Below are 18,135 nucleotides of genomic sequence, written 5' to 3'. Positions count from 1 at the left end.
CTTGAATATTTATGCTTTCTATCACGTCCGCAGCACGGGAATAGGCCGCATATTTGAACATGACAACAGTAAACTTTCGAAACTTGGCCAACTAGCCGGTTTCAAGTAAGTATGCCCCTTCCACCATAAACATCTAGTTCTAACACTGAATAAAAGGCACTATCAATTTGGGAATTAAAGACTGCAAAATGTTCGCTTGAGCCCACGGTAGGCCTACCTCTTTGTGCCCACGGGCAAACGAGCCTACTGAAAATCGGGGAAGTTTCCTGGAGGGCCACTTCATTGTGGGAAGGTCAGGCAATTTTTGTTTGGTAAAGAGCTTTTTTATCTAAACATAAAACTACATTGAGCGAAAACATGTGAATTTTTACCACTTAATAGAAGTACAAATCCTTAAGTTTAAACAAAAAATTGGTTTGATAATTATACAATAAGACCGCTTTTATTTCTGAGTTCCAGGGATGATTCACTTTGCCAATTCGCCCCTGTTTATGTGCCTCTTTCAAAATAAAAATTGTTCAAAAAGATAACGAAAAAATATTGGTGGGCTGATTGATTTTCGGTTTGTTTGGAAGGATATAATACTTAAAACTTACAAAATTACTAATCCAAAATTTGTTTCATTTTTCTATACTACAGGACCTCTTAAAACAGATTTCCACTGGATGGGCAATATTGTCAGTGATTGTCGTATCTGCTGAATACTAGTATATCCAACAAAACTGGACAGCTAGGATTTTCTTTTATCGTTTCATATCAGTGGCAAATTAACCTTACGGTCCAGGATTGGTATGCTTAGGAAAGCAAATGGTTTCTTGAACCTTCTATTCGTTGAAGAGAATGACAATAATTATGTTGATTTATGAGAGATGAGTAAATACAAGACGTACCTTTCAATAGTTCAATAAAATACATATTGTTTGAAGAGGTTTTGGTTCCGAGTGACCTTAGTGGTGGACTGAACACCATTTCATCAAAGGGAAATTTTGATTTGGTTTGACGTGGAAATTACATCACAAAATATACTTTTGTAAATTTTGCATTGTCACAAATGTCATTCTACAGATCAAATAAGAAATCGCAAAGTAAGTTATTATTGTGACCTCTGTGACTAAGACTAAATGCTCGAATTTTCTACAACAGCCTTGGTAAGTTAAGAAGATAAAAGCTTTTAAGTCCAGGGTAGAATATATCAGCTGTGACATTCTAAACAATTTCACAGCGGAATTTCGCAAGAGATTTTCTGCCGGTTTAGTGCATATTTTAGAAAATAAACGTTTCTGAGAGATCAGATGTCATAAATGAGATTTTTAAGTTGCCAGTTTTCAAGCTGTAGCTTTTTTACTGGTTGTTGTGTGTTAGATTGGGTAAGCAGCATTCGAATGATTTCAATGTTTTACTAGTTACTTTTAGCGGTAGACAGTTTTGTTCTGTTAAGAGAACAAAGTAGCTACCATCTTTGCATAATTGTGATAGTTTTATTCTCTGTTGCATCAAAGTGGGCAGTGAGGATTACTTCACTTGTAGAATGATGTAACGTGCAACAGTTACAATTTCAGGTACCGTATATTTAGGGATTTAGCACAACTTCTTAACTGTGGTTACTCAGAATAACTCGACATCAGAATCAATCGGTAAACTGGTCGTTTAATCCAAATAGGATTTGCTTGGAGAAGGAGGTACTTGAAATGTTAATCAGCTGCTGGGATCAAATTGATTTTGTGGTCCTACCAAGGTCGTAAGGTCGATGCGAACTCACAAGGCATTTCAAGAAATGCGGTTTCTTGTTATTTTATCCGTTTTCTGCTGCTTGGCGACTTCTCTTGCACAAGGTACGTATGGTTTTTAAGGTGAATGCCATTTTTCAACCGTTTTCAAAGTCGCAGGAATTAAAACTCTGGTACTTGAATTAAACTGTTTCAACCACTGTCAAAGAAGTGATGCAATTTTGGAGTTGGAACAGATGTTGTCCGGCAATTGCGCTGCGTGAAAGAATAAAGAAACTAAGCTGGGTTTACAATAATAATCCTACTGAGTCAAAGATACAAGAAATGCTTCGGCAAATCCAGGTTGCATAACACTTTCACTTTAGTGTGCTTGAAATAAAAGTTAAATTGCCATTTAAAAAATTTAAAAAACCTTGTAGGTACTGGGAAGTTGTGCGATAATTATAATCCACTGCCAATAGAGCTGCTGGAGATAATGCAGTAGTGAAATCATGTCAATCGTATTAGTTTAAAAACTTGTTTGCCACTGTCATAGTTTTGCATGTCCTATGCTTGCAAAACTTTAATCACGGCTGAGAAAATGAAATACCTTTGTTCTTCCATTGCCAATTTTAAGAGTTAGAAGCGTTATTACCGGTGGCGAAGTGTAAACCGGAATTAACTGTGAAGGCAGTTATCTAGCAGCCAGCGTGTTGCTTTTTCACCCAGTTTCACATGCTACAAAGTCTATCACTCGCGACACAAACGTTCCAAGCGTCCAAGATACGACCGAAAATTTGAACGCCCGAAAATACATTGATTTCACATACATGTGATATTGTGATATGCAAACAAGGAGTTGGCAATCCGATGTTTACGTTTTTGGTGTCAAGCGATGTGTTGTTATAGCAAGTTTGGAAGCTTGTAATTAGTAGCCGAATAGGAAACGCATGCTAACAACGTCATATACTTAGCTCTTCAACGTAAATGGCGATCTGTGTTGGCAGTTCAGTTAAAAAGTGTTGTGTCACTTTCATCGATAGCTGCAAGGTAGATTTTAAACGGAATGTTCGCGTCGTTGGTATCTGGGTTTTGTTGAGCTCTTTCTGAGCATGCATTTCATTTTTACTGCTCTACTACTTAACTGGTAGTAGATTTTTCGTAACGTCTTCACTTAACTTTCTGCTTGTCTAGATGCTATTATGAAACTTATTGTATCTTATACTTACTTATGTGATGGTGATTTTTTTACTTTATGTACTTGGATGATGATATTGATAAAATAATTCATTTTTTAAGACAATTCTATAGCTTTTACAAACGTTACATTCAAAACACAGCCTTGCAACCAGCCGTGAATTTTGAGTCATATTTACAAAGTTACTAACAACAGCAGTATTTGTTGTTAATTTGCTGTGTACAGATGTTGAACTTATGTAAACACCACACGGTCAGCTTGACCGTGACAGAGGTTTGCCTTCGGTAAGTTTAGTATAATAGTCTGATTACAGCAGTACTTTCATAGGTCACCATTTCAACAGACCAAAACAATGCAGTACTCAGCTGACAAAAAGTTATCTTTGTTGTCACTTAACAACGGTGCCAGACGTTAAAACGACACAAAAAATACAACTTGCTAGTTTGGTGGTAGCTCTTCTGAATAGCAAAACTTCCATCTGAGTGCAAAGGTTATATTTTGGTTTTTGTCATTATTTCGGTAATTAGTAAACATCATTAATTGCCCTTTTCTTTTCTTTAATTCAAGTTCTAAATTAGCGCTAGAAACAAATTCACATTTAAAAAAAAGTTTTTGTGCATATTGATCGTTTGATCGCTCGTGATAAGAAATACATTCATCGGCAGCTTGTCAATTTTCTAGATTTTGCTGACGTGCATTAGATGAAGGGTGGTCACTGCGATGCCAGATAGTGAGATATATCAGCTCACTTGATCTGCTGTTGTGTAAACTTTCATCGTCTTTTGTGGCTTTATTTTCTGGTGTTTACAGACAAATCTCTCTTTTCATACCCCAGGGTATGGCTATGCTTAGCAAAGGATGATAACTGCTTTCATCTGTGGCTTTAGCCGTGTGCGAAAGAAACCTGTTTCAACGAAAAGACATGGTTTGAGGATGAAACTTGAACAGCGTTGTTAGAACGTAAATTTTTATCTATAAAACGTTAAAAGCAATCTACTCTTAATCGCTCTAGAGGTTTTTAAAACGAAACAGTTTGTTGGGGGTTAATAAAAAATTAAGAATTAATTAACACAACTTGATGGGTCATACTTGATGGGTCATACCTCACAATGAAAGTGTTTGCATTCTATTCAAACCAACATAAATCTTCATGATTTTCAACAGCTGCCTTTTCAACTTTGTCATTCCTCTTTTTGTGTAAGTTTGTTAATGTGTTGTAATTCCAAATAAAAAATGTAATGTTGCCATTTAGTTGAACATCTGTTCCAAGCGAGTTTGCAAAGAATAAAGGCACTCGCGGCATTTGCCAAAAAAAAAATACTTTTTGACATTTTATTAATACTCACCTTTAGATGAGACAGAATTTATGTCTTTAGCTTGTTTTAAAAGCACTATTGCAAAGCAGTAGAGCTGCATGGATTATGACATTTTGTTGCTCAGAATGATTAAATCAGCGAAAACGTATTCCGAAAAATCCTAATATCTAACACTGATTACCAGAATGTTGCAATACTTGCAAAACAACTTATTTCCATATGTGCTGAAATGTAATCTTGAAAGCCTAGACCAGCAGGTGATTCTGTTGTTCTGTTTCAAATCAAAGCCTGTTGGTAGGCTACATCACAGCTTCAGCCACCTTACATCCTCTGCTTGTCAACATACGTAAAATAAATGTAAAATCATTTAAACGGTGTTTCCCAGTAATATTCACCTTATTTCATTTTCTATTTTGTCCATGTATAATTGTATACTTTATATTTTTTCAAAAAGTTTACCAATTTTCGATTAGACTTCTAACAAAGAGGGTGCACACTTTCATTCAGACACTAACAATAACAAAATGATTTTAGAATGTCTTTTTTCGGAAATGATTTTGCAGCTTTATTATTTCAAGTGAGTTTGTTCTTTGACACATTTTTGCATTCAGATGCAACATTCAGTCTGTCAAAAAGTCACTTTTAGCTAATAATTGAAACTTTATTAGTTCTGGCTTGGTATTCATCTCAACAATTCACAAGCAAAATAAACTGCTCTCAATTTCTTACAAAAGCTTGATGGGTTTTCTTTGTCAAAAGGTCATGAACTCTTGACCCTTGAAAGCGTGAAAGAATGAACCATTTTGGTGGATTTGAAAATTTTATTGCTGCGTTGTAAAATCTTAGTCTAAGTTGCAATCTCGGTGCACAGAAACACCGGAAATGTTTGCATTGGTTAAACGTTATCGAAAGTCAAAATACAGTAACTTTTCAAAATTAATCTAGTGACAGGTCATTCAAATTCACACATTTTTAAGCGTACATCCCAGAAAAAGTTGAAATTTACATCACCGAACATCAAAATAACGTAACAAGCCTGTACAGTTGCTACTTTTCCTGAAGCTTTTCAAACGCGTCCGAATTCGATTTTGTTTTTGCAAGTCAACCAAATAGACATAGAATCATAGACTCCTGCATAGAATACAGTTTGAATTTCCACGCAAAGATAAGACTTGTCTGAAGTATGTCCATCAAATGCAGTTCATAGAATTTCCTATGCCAATAGCTTTGCAATGTTTTCGAATAAGTTTTCACACCAGGAAAAAAAGTTTTTTTTTTAGTTTTATTCGTTAGACTGGCCTGGTCAGCATCTTATTGATACTGTCTTAAAAGGTCACAAAGGTGCGTTCATATATTTCAGTCGATTACCTTCGATTGATAAACCGTAGTAGACGCCCTTTCGGCCTCTTGAAAGGCAAAGGTATTGCCCATGTGTCAAACACCTTTGTGGCTATGCTTTGAAAACGCCATGCATTGTCTTTGTCCAATGCATCGCTTGAAGTAAACGTCTTCAATCTGTTCCTTTTCATCTTCACTGTCAGCTTTGTCTGAGAACTGTGATTTTAAAAGGATAGCTTACCAACCAGACAATCAGTCTTTTTTACATTGATTCAGCGTTTATAGACAAAAGACTGATTCATTAACGGGGTTACCGTCAGTTAAGCTTGAAAACAAAGCTGTGACCTCAAACCGCCGTCACAATGTAGAAAAGCATAGGTTGGCCGCAATGCTTGAAATGTCTGATTTCGTCAGTTGTCCGCTTCTCCCTTTGCAAATTTTTTTTTCGACAGAAAAATTCGTTGTTTTTCATTGATTCAAAGTTCAAACGGTAGTTTTCAATATTTTCCTACGCAGAAAACTCAGTCAATTTTACATTGATTCAACTTGATGCAGACATCTGCAGACGTTGAATCAATGTACAAATGACGGATTTCACTATCTGGATTGTCGATGATGGGCTGTTGAATGTTGATTATGTTGGAAAAAGGATAGACAATATATCCCCACGATTCGTTCCCACTATACGGTTCCGTAATGAAGCCACCATTGAGAATGAGCAACCGTGAAAAGTGTTTTCTATTCTATTGTGTGGCCGTCTTCTGACACAATCGATTGCTTTTTGTGAGGCTCAATTTGAAAATCTTTACTTGAGACATTTTTGCATTTATTTTGTCAGTCAATATTTTGTTCTGTGGCATGAATTGGAGATGCGATACTGATGCCTTGTGGGCGAAACACACTGTTCATTCTTGCTACACTCGGCTGCCACGTAACAGTCATTGCCCAGCTAGCTGAAAATATGCCATGAAAGGGTCTTGTTTTAATCTTGTTAGTTCTTTTAAGTGGATTGGAATTCGTATCGCCTGCGTTTACGTGCTGAATAAAGAGCTGTAAATTGGATCAAAAAGATTTTTTTTTGTTTTTATCAATTCATCACTATTTCACCCGATCACTTCTCGCTTGAATTGTTGCGTTTTGTAAGTAGGCAACCCAAATACCCAACCAATGCAAGAAGTTGTGCGTCGTTTCTTGCAAAAATATAGAGAGTACAACTTTTGCTGACGGCATAGCAGCAGCGGTATGATGATATTTTTTAAAAATCCTTTTTAAGAATCGATGCAAACCAGCCAACCAAAAAGTTTCACTTCAACAATGTTTTAAAGACTAGCGACAATGCAACACAAGTGAATAGCTTTTACAAACATTATATTTCACATCTGGAAGTGAGAAAGTACATATGAAAGACTTATGTTTAGAGAATGAACATTGCATTGTCATCTTTCCAACAATAGTGATTGCTAACTGTTATCCCTAGAGAAGGAAATAATCTTGTTGGCTCTTCAATATTCACTCTTTTGTCATCTGAAGCAGATTTTGCATGATATTTGACTTCAGATTTGGAGGAAATTCTCTGTTAAACTTAAGACGTATATTGGGGTTATTGTTGCAAATGGCTGTCCTTTACTATGTCCTATTTTAGGCCTTCCACATATGTCCCATACTTTACAGCTACATATTTGTTTTGTAACCATCAATTTTTACGCCTTGGTCTACAAATTTATTCATGAACTGTTTTTGCTCAAATCGATAAGCAATTACCGTACTTAAGTCTGATTAATTGCTTTCGTTGCATGTTTCGTTGGCGTTGAACAGATTTCAATCTTGAAAAAGAAAATTCTTTCATCTACTATTCCACAACGTTTAATAGTTAAACAAAATCTGTTTATACGAATGAAGCTGATTATGTGGTGGAAAATTGCGTAGGTTTATTAAGCAATTTCTTTAATTGAACTTGTTCAAAGTGCTTTAACATATAAATGATTTCCAACGCTTTTACGTGCTTTTACTTTACGTTTATTCAACCATTCTTAACGTGGAATCAGTGTTTATAACACTCGCTGCTGGTTGCAACTTTGTCTTGCCGTGGACTGTTTTATGGACCTTGATGGACACCACTTTCTCAAATTCACCTACTGTACTCGCATACTCCAACAAATATAATTTTACGTGTATTTAACGTGAATACACGTTGGTAAATTACTGGTAAGCTTTTCAGAAAGCAAATTTGCTGTCTGGGTTGGAATATTTATCTTCAGTAGTTGAGTATTTTAACATAATGTCATTGTTCGGTCTGACAAAGCAAGAGAAGGCTGATCATACAATGAGTAATATTTTTTGCAATGAATCGTTTTTATTCAGATTTTTGTTTTTGTGCGAGTCCAAAGATTCATTGGCTAATCTACGCACTACAATACCTTCAGAAACAGAGGCTTAACCCTTCCGGTGGCCTGCTTAGTGCTTATAACAGAAAGAAATGTGGTTTGACGTTCATTTAACGCTTCCAGACGTTGTAATAATCAACCAACGTCGTTTGATCAATGTAAAGTCATGTTATTTGTAAAACCGATTATTTGACAAATAAAGGCTTTTTTGAAATGTGACAGATGGCATCTCATTACGTGAGCATAGCCAGATATACCAGATCATCGTTATTGTATTCCCCGTAGTCTTCCTTTCTGCTGAGATTTTGTTCTTTTTGCCATGACCCTGCTTACTCATCTCTGGGTCAAAATAAACAAGATGTTGAAATGACTTAATTTCGAATTTGTCACAAGCCTAAAAATGTCCATGTCTTTACATCTGTTTGATATACATTTTCAAAATTTTGTTTTGTATGTTGTTAGGTTTAGGTTGAAGAGTTGTAGCTCGTTGGTGGCAATGCTGCTTTTGAAACCTGGTAGAAGAAAGTCATTCTCACATTATTTAAAATTGTTTGTTTGGTTACCTTTTTGCAGTATTGAGATGAGGAACTTTTGTTTCGTGTTGTACAGAACATTGACAACCGGGTTGTTCGTCATCCTGTTTTTCACCTTTTCTTGCAAATGGTTGTTTTTGGCTTTTTAAGATTGTAAACTCAACAGCCATCGCTATTCTGTTGTTGATACGTCCAGCAAGAGGTCGTCCTCCTTCTGTGGTCACCAATCCAGTTTTAATACCAAAAACACTAATTCTTCACCGAGAAGCATGCTTCAAGCCGTAGAGCAGTTCATCTTTTATGGACAGTCATCTTAACTCTTTTGTGATTTTAGTGTAAGGCTACAATTAGCTTCAAAAATAAATCAGCTTCCTTGCCTTCCTTTTCACTTCATCTAAATTTTCAAAAACAAAAAGTGTCACATTTTCAAAGTAAAAACGATGTCAGTATTTTTACAAAATTTAGTTCTAAATGAAAACTAACTTTTATAAATGTTTACTGATGCCCAAGTTGAAGGTTTGAATTAAACTTTTGTGGTGTTTCAACCAACCAAATTTTTTGTATTTTTTATGTTAGTGTAAGTGCAGGATCATTTCTATTTTTTGTGCAGGATCCATATTAAGTCGTCAGCAGCTCTACTCCCGCCATTCTCCCCTGAGCGGATTCAAATGGGAGGAAGATATCCACCACAACCGCCACAAAAGGTTTGTTTCTTTTTATCCTGATCTGATCATCATTTTATGACTTGACCAAATGTATTTGATAGTCGGCATTTTTATGTTGAGACTAAAATAAAGAAAAACAAAATTAGAAACGGTCCCTGATAAAGTATCTTTAGTTTCTTACTAGAGTGTCTTTAGTTTCTTACTAGAACTAGAGTGTCTTTAGTTTAAGTATTTGTTAACAAAACATTACAGAATATGCATCAACCGTTTTGGTTTGCTGTATGCAAAAAATACACAATAAACTACTGGCTTTGTTTGTCATAATATTGTACCTAACGTATGTGAATTGTGAGTGTACCTTGATGTGTGCAACAACATCTTGTGATTAGCTCTCGATCAATATTTGTTGAAAAATCTTTTGTTCATTTGATAAAGCTTAATTACTTTTCGTCAAACATGAAAGAGAGCACAGAAAAGCATAGGCCTGCTTGGTTTCTGTCGTGGTCTTATTCATGTTCGCAAAGAATTTTCATAAAAACGTTCAGTTTGATTTATTGCGGTTGTATTTAGGATTAGTAATCTGATGACGTAATGGCTTTAAATTTAATTCACAAATGACTGAATTTGAACTCAATCAATTCGATTTTTTTACTGAAAAGATTACGTTTTTTGCGACAGCAACAAATTTCTGTTTCGCTATGTGGTTGAAGTCAACCGTACGCTACATTCAAATGCCTTCAAACCTAACCAGTTTTGGTCATTGTCCTTAGATTGTTATACACTATTAATTAAACAACATTACACGTTTATGCAGCGTAATGTTTATAATTTATCATTGAAACTGAGTGGTCTGTAAGTGGTTTAGCCAATTTTGTCGTGTGCAACAGCTTTTAGTTAAGTTTTGGTTCCAATTTCTTGATGTCTACTGTGGAAGAGGACCGTTTTGTTTTTGTTGTATTCTTTTGTTTAATTTTTAACAAATAATGTAAGGCATCGTTTGCTTAAAATAAATTAAATTATCCTTTCTTAACCACAGCACAAGTGCAAGGTTTGTTTTATATCCGTGGTATCAATGATAAAACCTGCCACCGAAGCACTTTACTTCTTTGTGGTTGTAAAACCTGTAGGTGTAGTTGTGATTTTACAATACACAAATAGGAATGATAACAATGTAAAATTATATCGATGACTGGGGAGTGCTATTGTATTAGACCCATCTGGCACCCCTTTTCTCAATTTAAAACATTTAAGTAAATTTTAGACATAAAAAAGTAATGTGTACTCTTTAGTAACACACATTTTGTTTTGCAGATCAAGTGATGTGGCGACTTCTTCTGACAAAGGTAGGAATGATGTTTGGTACAAGTTCTTACCTAGCAAGCCGATCAGCCCTTTTTCACATCAGTTTCACATTCATTTAATGTTTGCAGACGTTATATCAATGTAAAAAAGGTCTGATTAGCTAGTTGGGATTCAAATTGTTTTCACCAGTTTGTGCGAACCCGGTGTTAAATAGACATCAAATACAAGTCAACCGGTTTTTACACATTTTAACTTGAAACAAACAGACAAAAGAAAAAAAACTCAAACATTTGAAATCGATAACTATCCTTGTTTCTGTATTGTCTTGCTTCAACCAGGAACTGACGGCGTCGTATGAATATGTCGTCTTTGTTTACCTTTTGTAATTGTTTTGTCTTATTTTTGAAATATTTGAAAACGAGCGTTGGACTTTGGAAAATTATTTCAATCATTCCAAAAGAGTAGCTATCTTTTGTGTAGATCTTTCACGACACACTTTTTGAATAAAAAAAAATTAAAGAAATTTTCTACTTCCATTTCATCACCAATTCAAATTAATTCATCCACGGCCAAGCTGTTACTGATATGCTTATTGGAGCAGTCATTTGCTATGAATCACTGATTGAATTTTCCCATGTGAGGTTTTGCCTTTGAAGCTCTGGTGTATTAGAAGGCGAGATCTTCGTGACCCGATCACAAACTGACACAGCGGTTTCTGTCCAATTTAATACAAAATTGTGCTAAAATTGCGATAGGTGTCGTCAGTTTTACATATCTTGACGTTGCGATAGTATAAAATGACGTTATCTTGCACTTAAATGATGAATCATTATTGGCATTGATTTCAATTGTATCCCACTTCGTAAAATTAATCTAGGTAACGTTTATAGACGTTGAATCAGTGTAAAGAGGATTGACGTTGCAGCTGGGGCGTAATGAAAAAACCTTTATCAATCCAGTGTTGAAAGCAGTAGCCTTGAAACCAGCATGATATCACTGACTTCAGTCTTTACTTGACATCCAAATTACCTTCTGTTTGAAGTGTCAGTCACAGGCACTGCTTGACTATCAAAAATGAACGCAACACGAGGAGAAAAACCCAGCCTACTACTTCAATACTATGCTTGAGGCCACATTACCAGCCGTATCATAGAAAGTTGATATGTTTTTAAGATCTTGAAGCTTAAATTCCGGAAAATGCTTATCGCCATTGCTTTTGATGACAGCGTGCAATTTTCTATCGAGAACTAGTTGTTGAAATAGTTGTTCACAAGTAATGGAGCTAGGCCTTGGTTAATTACAGCCAAAAAGCCTTTGATTTGTGATTTCGAAATTGGATTACCGGCATGAAATCGTTGCGTAAATTTGATCACCCACGTCAAAATACAGCTATAACTGTTTGCATCTGGCACGAATATTCCAGTTAATCTCCAATTAACCAGCAGTTGGAAATTTTCTTATGATCGACATTTCAGAATTGTGTTGTATTGGATTTGTGCTATGCCTGTCTGAGCAAGAGTGACCCTAATCCGGGCCAATGAACTGGAAAGTGGGCCATTTTGCATATTGGGAAGAGGACAGCAGTTTACACCTTCACACGTGGAATCGCTTGTTCCGTCCAATGAACGGAATTTCAACCCATCCAGCAACGTTATCATTCTTACTTCATTTCTAATGTTTGATGACGTTGATGGAAAATAAGACAGTGCGTGGAAGCCGAAGAGTTTTTTTCTTTTTTGTGTGGCTTGGGAGTTTGAAAGAAAGGCAGAAATTGTATTGTGTAATTTTGACAATTTTACCAATTCCGCATTCAGCACATTTTGTTGAAAGCAATGCTTTCATTAGGCTTCATAGAATTGTGCTAAAAAAATCTTCACTTGCTAACAAGGATTGCCATATTTACATTCTTTTAGCGTCGTCGTGAACCTTGCTGCGTATCGGAAGTTGCAGTAATTTTGGATTGTACAGAATGCTCATACTTAGCCTGGGTTTCAATTTTTTTTTGGAGAGTTGATTGACTCAATGGTTGACATATGCTGCAACTAATTTAATTTGCACCAGACGTAGACATCATCAGTCATCTTAATGTCTTTCCAACAAAACCTTTTCTCCATTCAACATCCGTCATCACTACGAGTGCTCTGTCTCAACATCTTTCTATTTTCTTGTCAAAACTTGTTATTAGTGTTTATCTTCAGATCCATAGTGGTTTCGTGATTTTCTGAGAGGTTTTATTCCTGTTGTGTACTTTGTGCAATTTTGGAAAATACAGTGTGCACTTAAAACCTGAGAGTGCCAAGTCGGGATGTTTATTATGCAACATTGGCGCAATAATTTAAATCACCAAAGAATTTGACACCGATGTTGATTTGTAAGTTTGTTCTGAAATGGTTTGAGACTTGATCGAGGAATTGTGATCTATTTAAAGATCATTTTGATAGAATATTTGGATTTTATTTTCACCAAGAAGCTACTTTTCTTCGATTTCATGAGGCACTGTTTCACACTGGCAAGTCATATCTCTGCTGAGTTCGGTATGGCATTTTGATGACAATTAAATTCAAGAAAATTTTTTTTTTGTTACTTTGCCTTCAATGTGGGTCGCACAAAGTCGCGTTAATACCTCACACAAAAGATCCCTCCTGGCAAAATCAACTCGGATGAAACCCAGATACCAATATTACAAAACTTCGCTTTACTTCCAGAATATGTTATACTGTTGTTAATGCACAGTTAATCTTTTCCAAGTCGGTTTATCATCGCACTGTATGTTTGTATTTGAAGCTATTACTAAGTTTGCACTGATTTTCAGTGTCAAGTAGGATTTTCCATTTATCTTTCAACCGATCAAGTTCATGTCGCTTTATCTTTGAGTGGTAATGACATTTCGGGCATTTTTTTGTCTAGGAATTTTGTTATCTGAACTTTAGTTTCTCAAAACTTTGTTGGTCGAGCGTCACTTCAACCTAAACTAATGCTTCTGTTTACGTGATATCAACGTCAAGTAAGAGTTCAATTTGGCAACACTGGAATGTGATTTAGGGATAATCTGCCTCTGGGAAACCAACAACCAAAAATACCATTAACAGAAGCAACTACTTGGTGACATGTGACACCACATCGGTCCTTCAATCGACTTTTCTATGTCAGATTACATCCGAGATCAAAATAGATTTTACGCTCTTCAGCTGAAATTTTGCTCGATCTTACACCAAGCTAACAAAAAATATGCTTATTATATCGATTTAGCGTTTTCAAATGTTAAAGAAACACAAAATAACGTATAAAAATGGATTTTAAGAGCTAGCAGTTCTGGTACATTGAATGCTGGATTAATCAGCATCGTAAGCCTTAACATTTGCCAAGGTCATATGATCCCAACCGACAAAATCAATTCTTTTCATGTCAATTAAACGTTTTCGAACGTTAGATCAATGTTGAAACGTCTGTATGAGCTACCTCCAAGTGGAGAAGTAAATTCACTGAGCTTGTCTTGTATGAAGATGTCGTGCGAAAATTAGCGATTCGAAACAAAACAAGACGTTTTACGACCCTTAAATTTCTGGGTCATTAAAGGGTTGAGGAAAGGATATCGTCATTCGACAAAGGAATTTCCTGTGTATCTTGCCCGCATTTAACATTGTCTCACTACTAATCACACATGCTACACACTCTGTTTAAAAATTCATTTGGTGTTTGAGGTGTTTTTTAAAGTTGGTTCATTTGATGATCAAAAAATTCCAAATTTTTAATGTAAAATTGTTGAACAATTAGTCTTAATGTCATTTGAAAGGAATGGAATATTCAGGGTATTTTTCAAATACTCAAGAAATCACACAAATGAACAAAAAGTTAGATGTTTGTCAAAACTTTGAAAAGTTTAGTTCAGACTACCTTAAACCAATAGATTGCTCAGGTGTGTTGTAATAACACAGTCTGACTGAAATTTCTATTGAGTAAGCAGGCCCTACCGATATACCTTTTTCAGATTTGATCTGAAATGCGTGATCTAATTGGCCCAAACGAGATCTTGGCTACACGACTATATGCATTAGTGAAAATAGTTGTCTGTGGAGATTAGATGGCCATCCGGTTACTAAATGACCAGTTTATTTGCGTTAACTTAATAACATCTATCATTAAACCAACGTAAAATAAACTTTTCCAATATGTTGTCACATTTCATTTTGATCCCCGATAAGAAATTTCAGTATTCTCTGCAAAAGTATTTTTGGCTGATATGTTTTTTGCAAACCTTGAAGGAATCAAATGCTTTATCATGTCACCATGCACAAGTTGTCTCTATCTTGAGGAGATATCAGGCAAAAACACCGAAAGAACTGTCATTAGAAGTGGCAGTGCTTGCAAGATAGCGAAATGCCTTTGCTTGACTAAAGATGTTTTTTGATTAGTTAATCTGTCAATCAATAGACTACTTGTTTGAATTTACATGATGAAGAAAAGCGACAGCAAGTTATGTTGTTCAAACATTTTCATTGTTGACTTGATTTCAAGGTGTTTGTTTCAATATGTTCATCGCTCAAAATATTTTTGTAGAGAAGCTTAAAATAAAGTATCTAATTACATTAGTTCAACATGCAAGTATCTGAACAAGATGTTTCTGAAGAATAGAACCGAAGAAGTTCAATGTGGAGTTTTACTGTGACTAATCAGACATGATTCTGTAAACATGACACAACAATCCGAATATATCTTTACAATATATATCATATATTGTATATATATCATAATAATATATAATATGTATATAATAATATATAATATGTATAATATAATATGTATATATATTATATAATATATATATATATATATAATATATATAATATATATAATATATATATATATATATAATATAATATATAATATAATATAATATTGATTTGATTATGTAATATAATATGTATATATAATATGTATCATACAATCCGAATATATATATATATATATATTTTTTTTTTGGATTTTTGTTACTAGTAAATCGATAAGTTATTACGTTGTGTATAGTTATAGTCCATAGTTACACCTGCTGTTTTTGAAATGTTGCATTTTTGTTTTTAGCTTAATTTGTTTGGTTTTGGTTAATTTACCATCAAGACGAAGCGTGACTAAAAACAACGATCTAAACCTGAAAATCGTGCTTCTGTGGAGTAAATTTGCCAACTTTGGCTGCAGGAAGTAGCTTTCTGTCTTTCTTTGGCTTACAAGGATCCAACATTCTTTTGCATCACTTACCACGACTACAGCAACACGTTGTTTAAACATCAATAAACTTAGGAATTTTGAAAATATATTATGCAGTAGACCAAACTGTAACAGTTTTAAAGTAATGAGTTGTGAAGTGATGCAACTCGGTAATTACTTGAACAGGTCTGTTGCTGCACCTGAAAGCCTACCGAAGTAAGCTGTAGGAATGGTCTTGCTAATTGACTTATCTTTACGCTTGAAATGCTAGAAAATGGCAGCGATTTGTTTACACAACTCAAAGCTTCTTTTCCTTTGCACACTATGCCCTGGATTTGTTTCAAACTGAGGAGAAAACTGAAAGCAATTCTTGCCATCACGCGTAAAGTTGTTTGACCTAAACTAATAATTTGAGATTTGGCGTTTATAAAACTCTCGTAGCTTAATCTCACGCTCTTGGATCGCCAATGCCGACTTTTGCTTATTATAGTCGTCTATAGTGCGTATCCTCTTTCCTGTTCATAAACAAATGCTTTTTATTATGAGTTGGTATAGTCATAGCCACCCTTTTCCAGACTGAGGTAAAACTATATATTTTTACCCAAGTAAAAGTGTTTGGTGCTGTTGCCTTTCAATATAGTTGGATTGTTGCTATCATCAAAAGATGAGGCAGAGGCTTGATTTTTTCGCTTCAACAAACTTGTACTTTTTTGTACAATTCTTGTTGTGGGTGATCAAGGTTTTATGAAGAAATTTTGGGAGCATAAAATATACGTGAAGATGATAAAGGTTGTAAAATTCTTATGAAACATGTGATTCAATAGCAAGCGCATGGTTTCAAAGTAATGGCCTTTTAATCACACACCATTTTCATGCTTTATTTAGAATCCATCTGTAATTCCCAGGCACAATGTGCCTTTTGGAATCTCGTGCAGACTCATCAAAGGACACTCAAACATGCAACATATCGGGAATTGTTAAATTTGTTTCTGTGTGTGCAATTGTACAAAAATAAGACACAGGCAAAAACTGATTTTTCAACTTTCCTTCCTCAATACTAACAAGCGTATTGATGAATAGAGTCGAATTTATTTCGTTGTTTAACCAGCTGTTCCCTTTCATTTATTGCAGACGATAAAGAACCCTATTTGACGATAGTCGAAGAAATGCAAAATCAAACTTTACACTCTGGAGATCGGGCTTCTTTTCGATGCAAAGTCGAAGGTTATCCAATGGAAAACATCACTTATACGTGGTGAGAAAAGAGTATAACTTGACCAAAGTCCACACTTTTTCTTAAACGATGAAGTCACTTCATTGGATTGTAGGCTATGTTATGAAATTGTAAAGTTTATTTTTGTACCTAAAATGTTGCGAATCCTTAATAGAAGAAACAATACTTCATATTGTTTCAGTATTTTTCCCATTAGTTGACCTGCAGGTACTTCGTATACTGTTGCTGGTACTTTTTCGTGATCCGGAACTTTTTTAGCCAGCCAGCAAAGTAGTCTTTTTACATTAATTCAACGTTCTTCTTCTCTGTCTCGATTTGTTGTCATTCGCTTGATTGTAAGAATCAATTACCAAGGTTCACCACTAGAAGGTTGACAACTTGAGCCCCAAAATTCAACGTTTAACGTAAACGTATATATTGATTTAACATCTAATTGCTAGACTGCCTTGCATTTAAAATCGTATTCTTAGTCTAAAATGTTTGATTGATTCTGGAAATAATAACTGTATAACCAGAAAATTTCTTCAAAAGCTTATTCTTGGCATCGGATACTTGTAGAGTAGAGGCTTTGTAGCACTGACGCACGACCGGTTGCCCATGCTGAATGCGAAAATTTCACTCATAACTAAACTGTTTTTTTTTTAATGAAGAATTTACTTGTTCGAAAGTGTTTTTGCGTGTCCACACAGCCATTTAACCTTCACTCAAACACACAGGTACAAAGGAAACGAAAAGGTGGATACGTTTATTGAGCCGCGTATCCGCATCAGGAACAAAGATTGGGGTTCCCGGCTACAGATATATGACGTGTTTTCTTCCGACTCGGGCCTGTACCGTTGTGAAGCATCTAACGGTTACCGGAGGGTTTCCACAAGTGCATATCTCACAGCTTCATTCAGTAAGTACCTACCTACCTTGCGAGTGAGATTAGAGGACCATGTCAGATTTCTGTAGGTGATTGTCTATCTGTAAGAAGGACGCCTATGAATGCGCCCTAGTTTTGTTTACACTTTTTGCAAATTTGCGCTTACTGTCTCACTGAAATTTGTAAAAAATCACATTGTCTCTCTTTTTTCTGCCTGGTAATTTTTTCTCTACTTGCTACCTTGAGGGAGAGGATCACAAGATAGGACAAAAGCAGGCTCTTTTTAATTTTGTTTTCCCACTAGTACGGTTTAAATTGCAATCTAGCTAGATTTTATTTTATTTTTCAACTTCTTTACACTTGTGCAGTTGAGAAATATGCTGAAAATTATC

General features: G+C 35.2%; 1 protein-coding gene across 1 annotated transcript in view; it reads left to right on the top strand.

The window, feature by feature from the left end:
• Window positions 1-1,658: 1,658 nt before the first annotated feature.
• The window catches only part of LOC145770275 (tyrosine-protein kinase transmembrane receptor ROR2-like), a 31,701-nt gene continuing 15,224 nt past the window's right edge, over window positions 1,659-18,135 (top strand). The window contains exons 1-5 of the mRNA XM_082581871.1: window positions 1,659-1,832; window positions 9,086-9,179; window positions 10,452-10,483; window positions 16,776-16,899; window positions 17,595-17,776. Of these exons, the coding sequence (XP_082437997.1) occupies window positions 1,748-1,832; window positions 9,086-9,179; window positions 10,452-10,483; window positions 16,776-16,899; window positions 17,595-17,776 (517 nt within the window). The 5' untranslated portion in view covers window positions 1,659-1,747. The remainder of the gene's footprint in view (window positions 1,833-9,085; window positions 9,180-10,451; window positions 10,484-16,775; window positions 16,900-17,594; window positions 17,777-18,135) is intronic.

Source organism: Aplidium turbinatum, chromosome 5 (assembly GCF_918807975.1).
Source record: "Aplidium turbinatum chromosome 5, kaAplTurb1.1, whole genome shotgun sequence".
Lineage (NCBI taxonomy): Eukaryota > Metazoa > Chordata > Ascidiacea > Aplousobranchia > Polyclinidae > Aplidium > Aplidium turbinatum.
The sequence above is the reverse complement of the archived record's forward strand: the minus strand, read 5'-3'. Positions and strand labels throughout refer to the sequence as shown.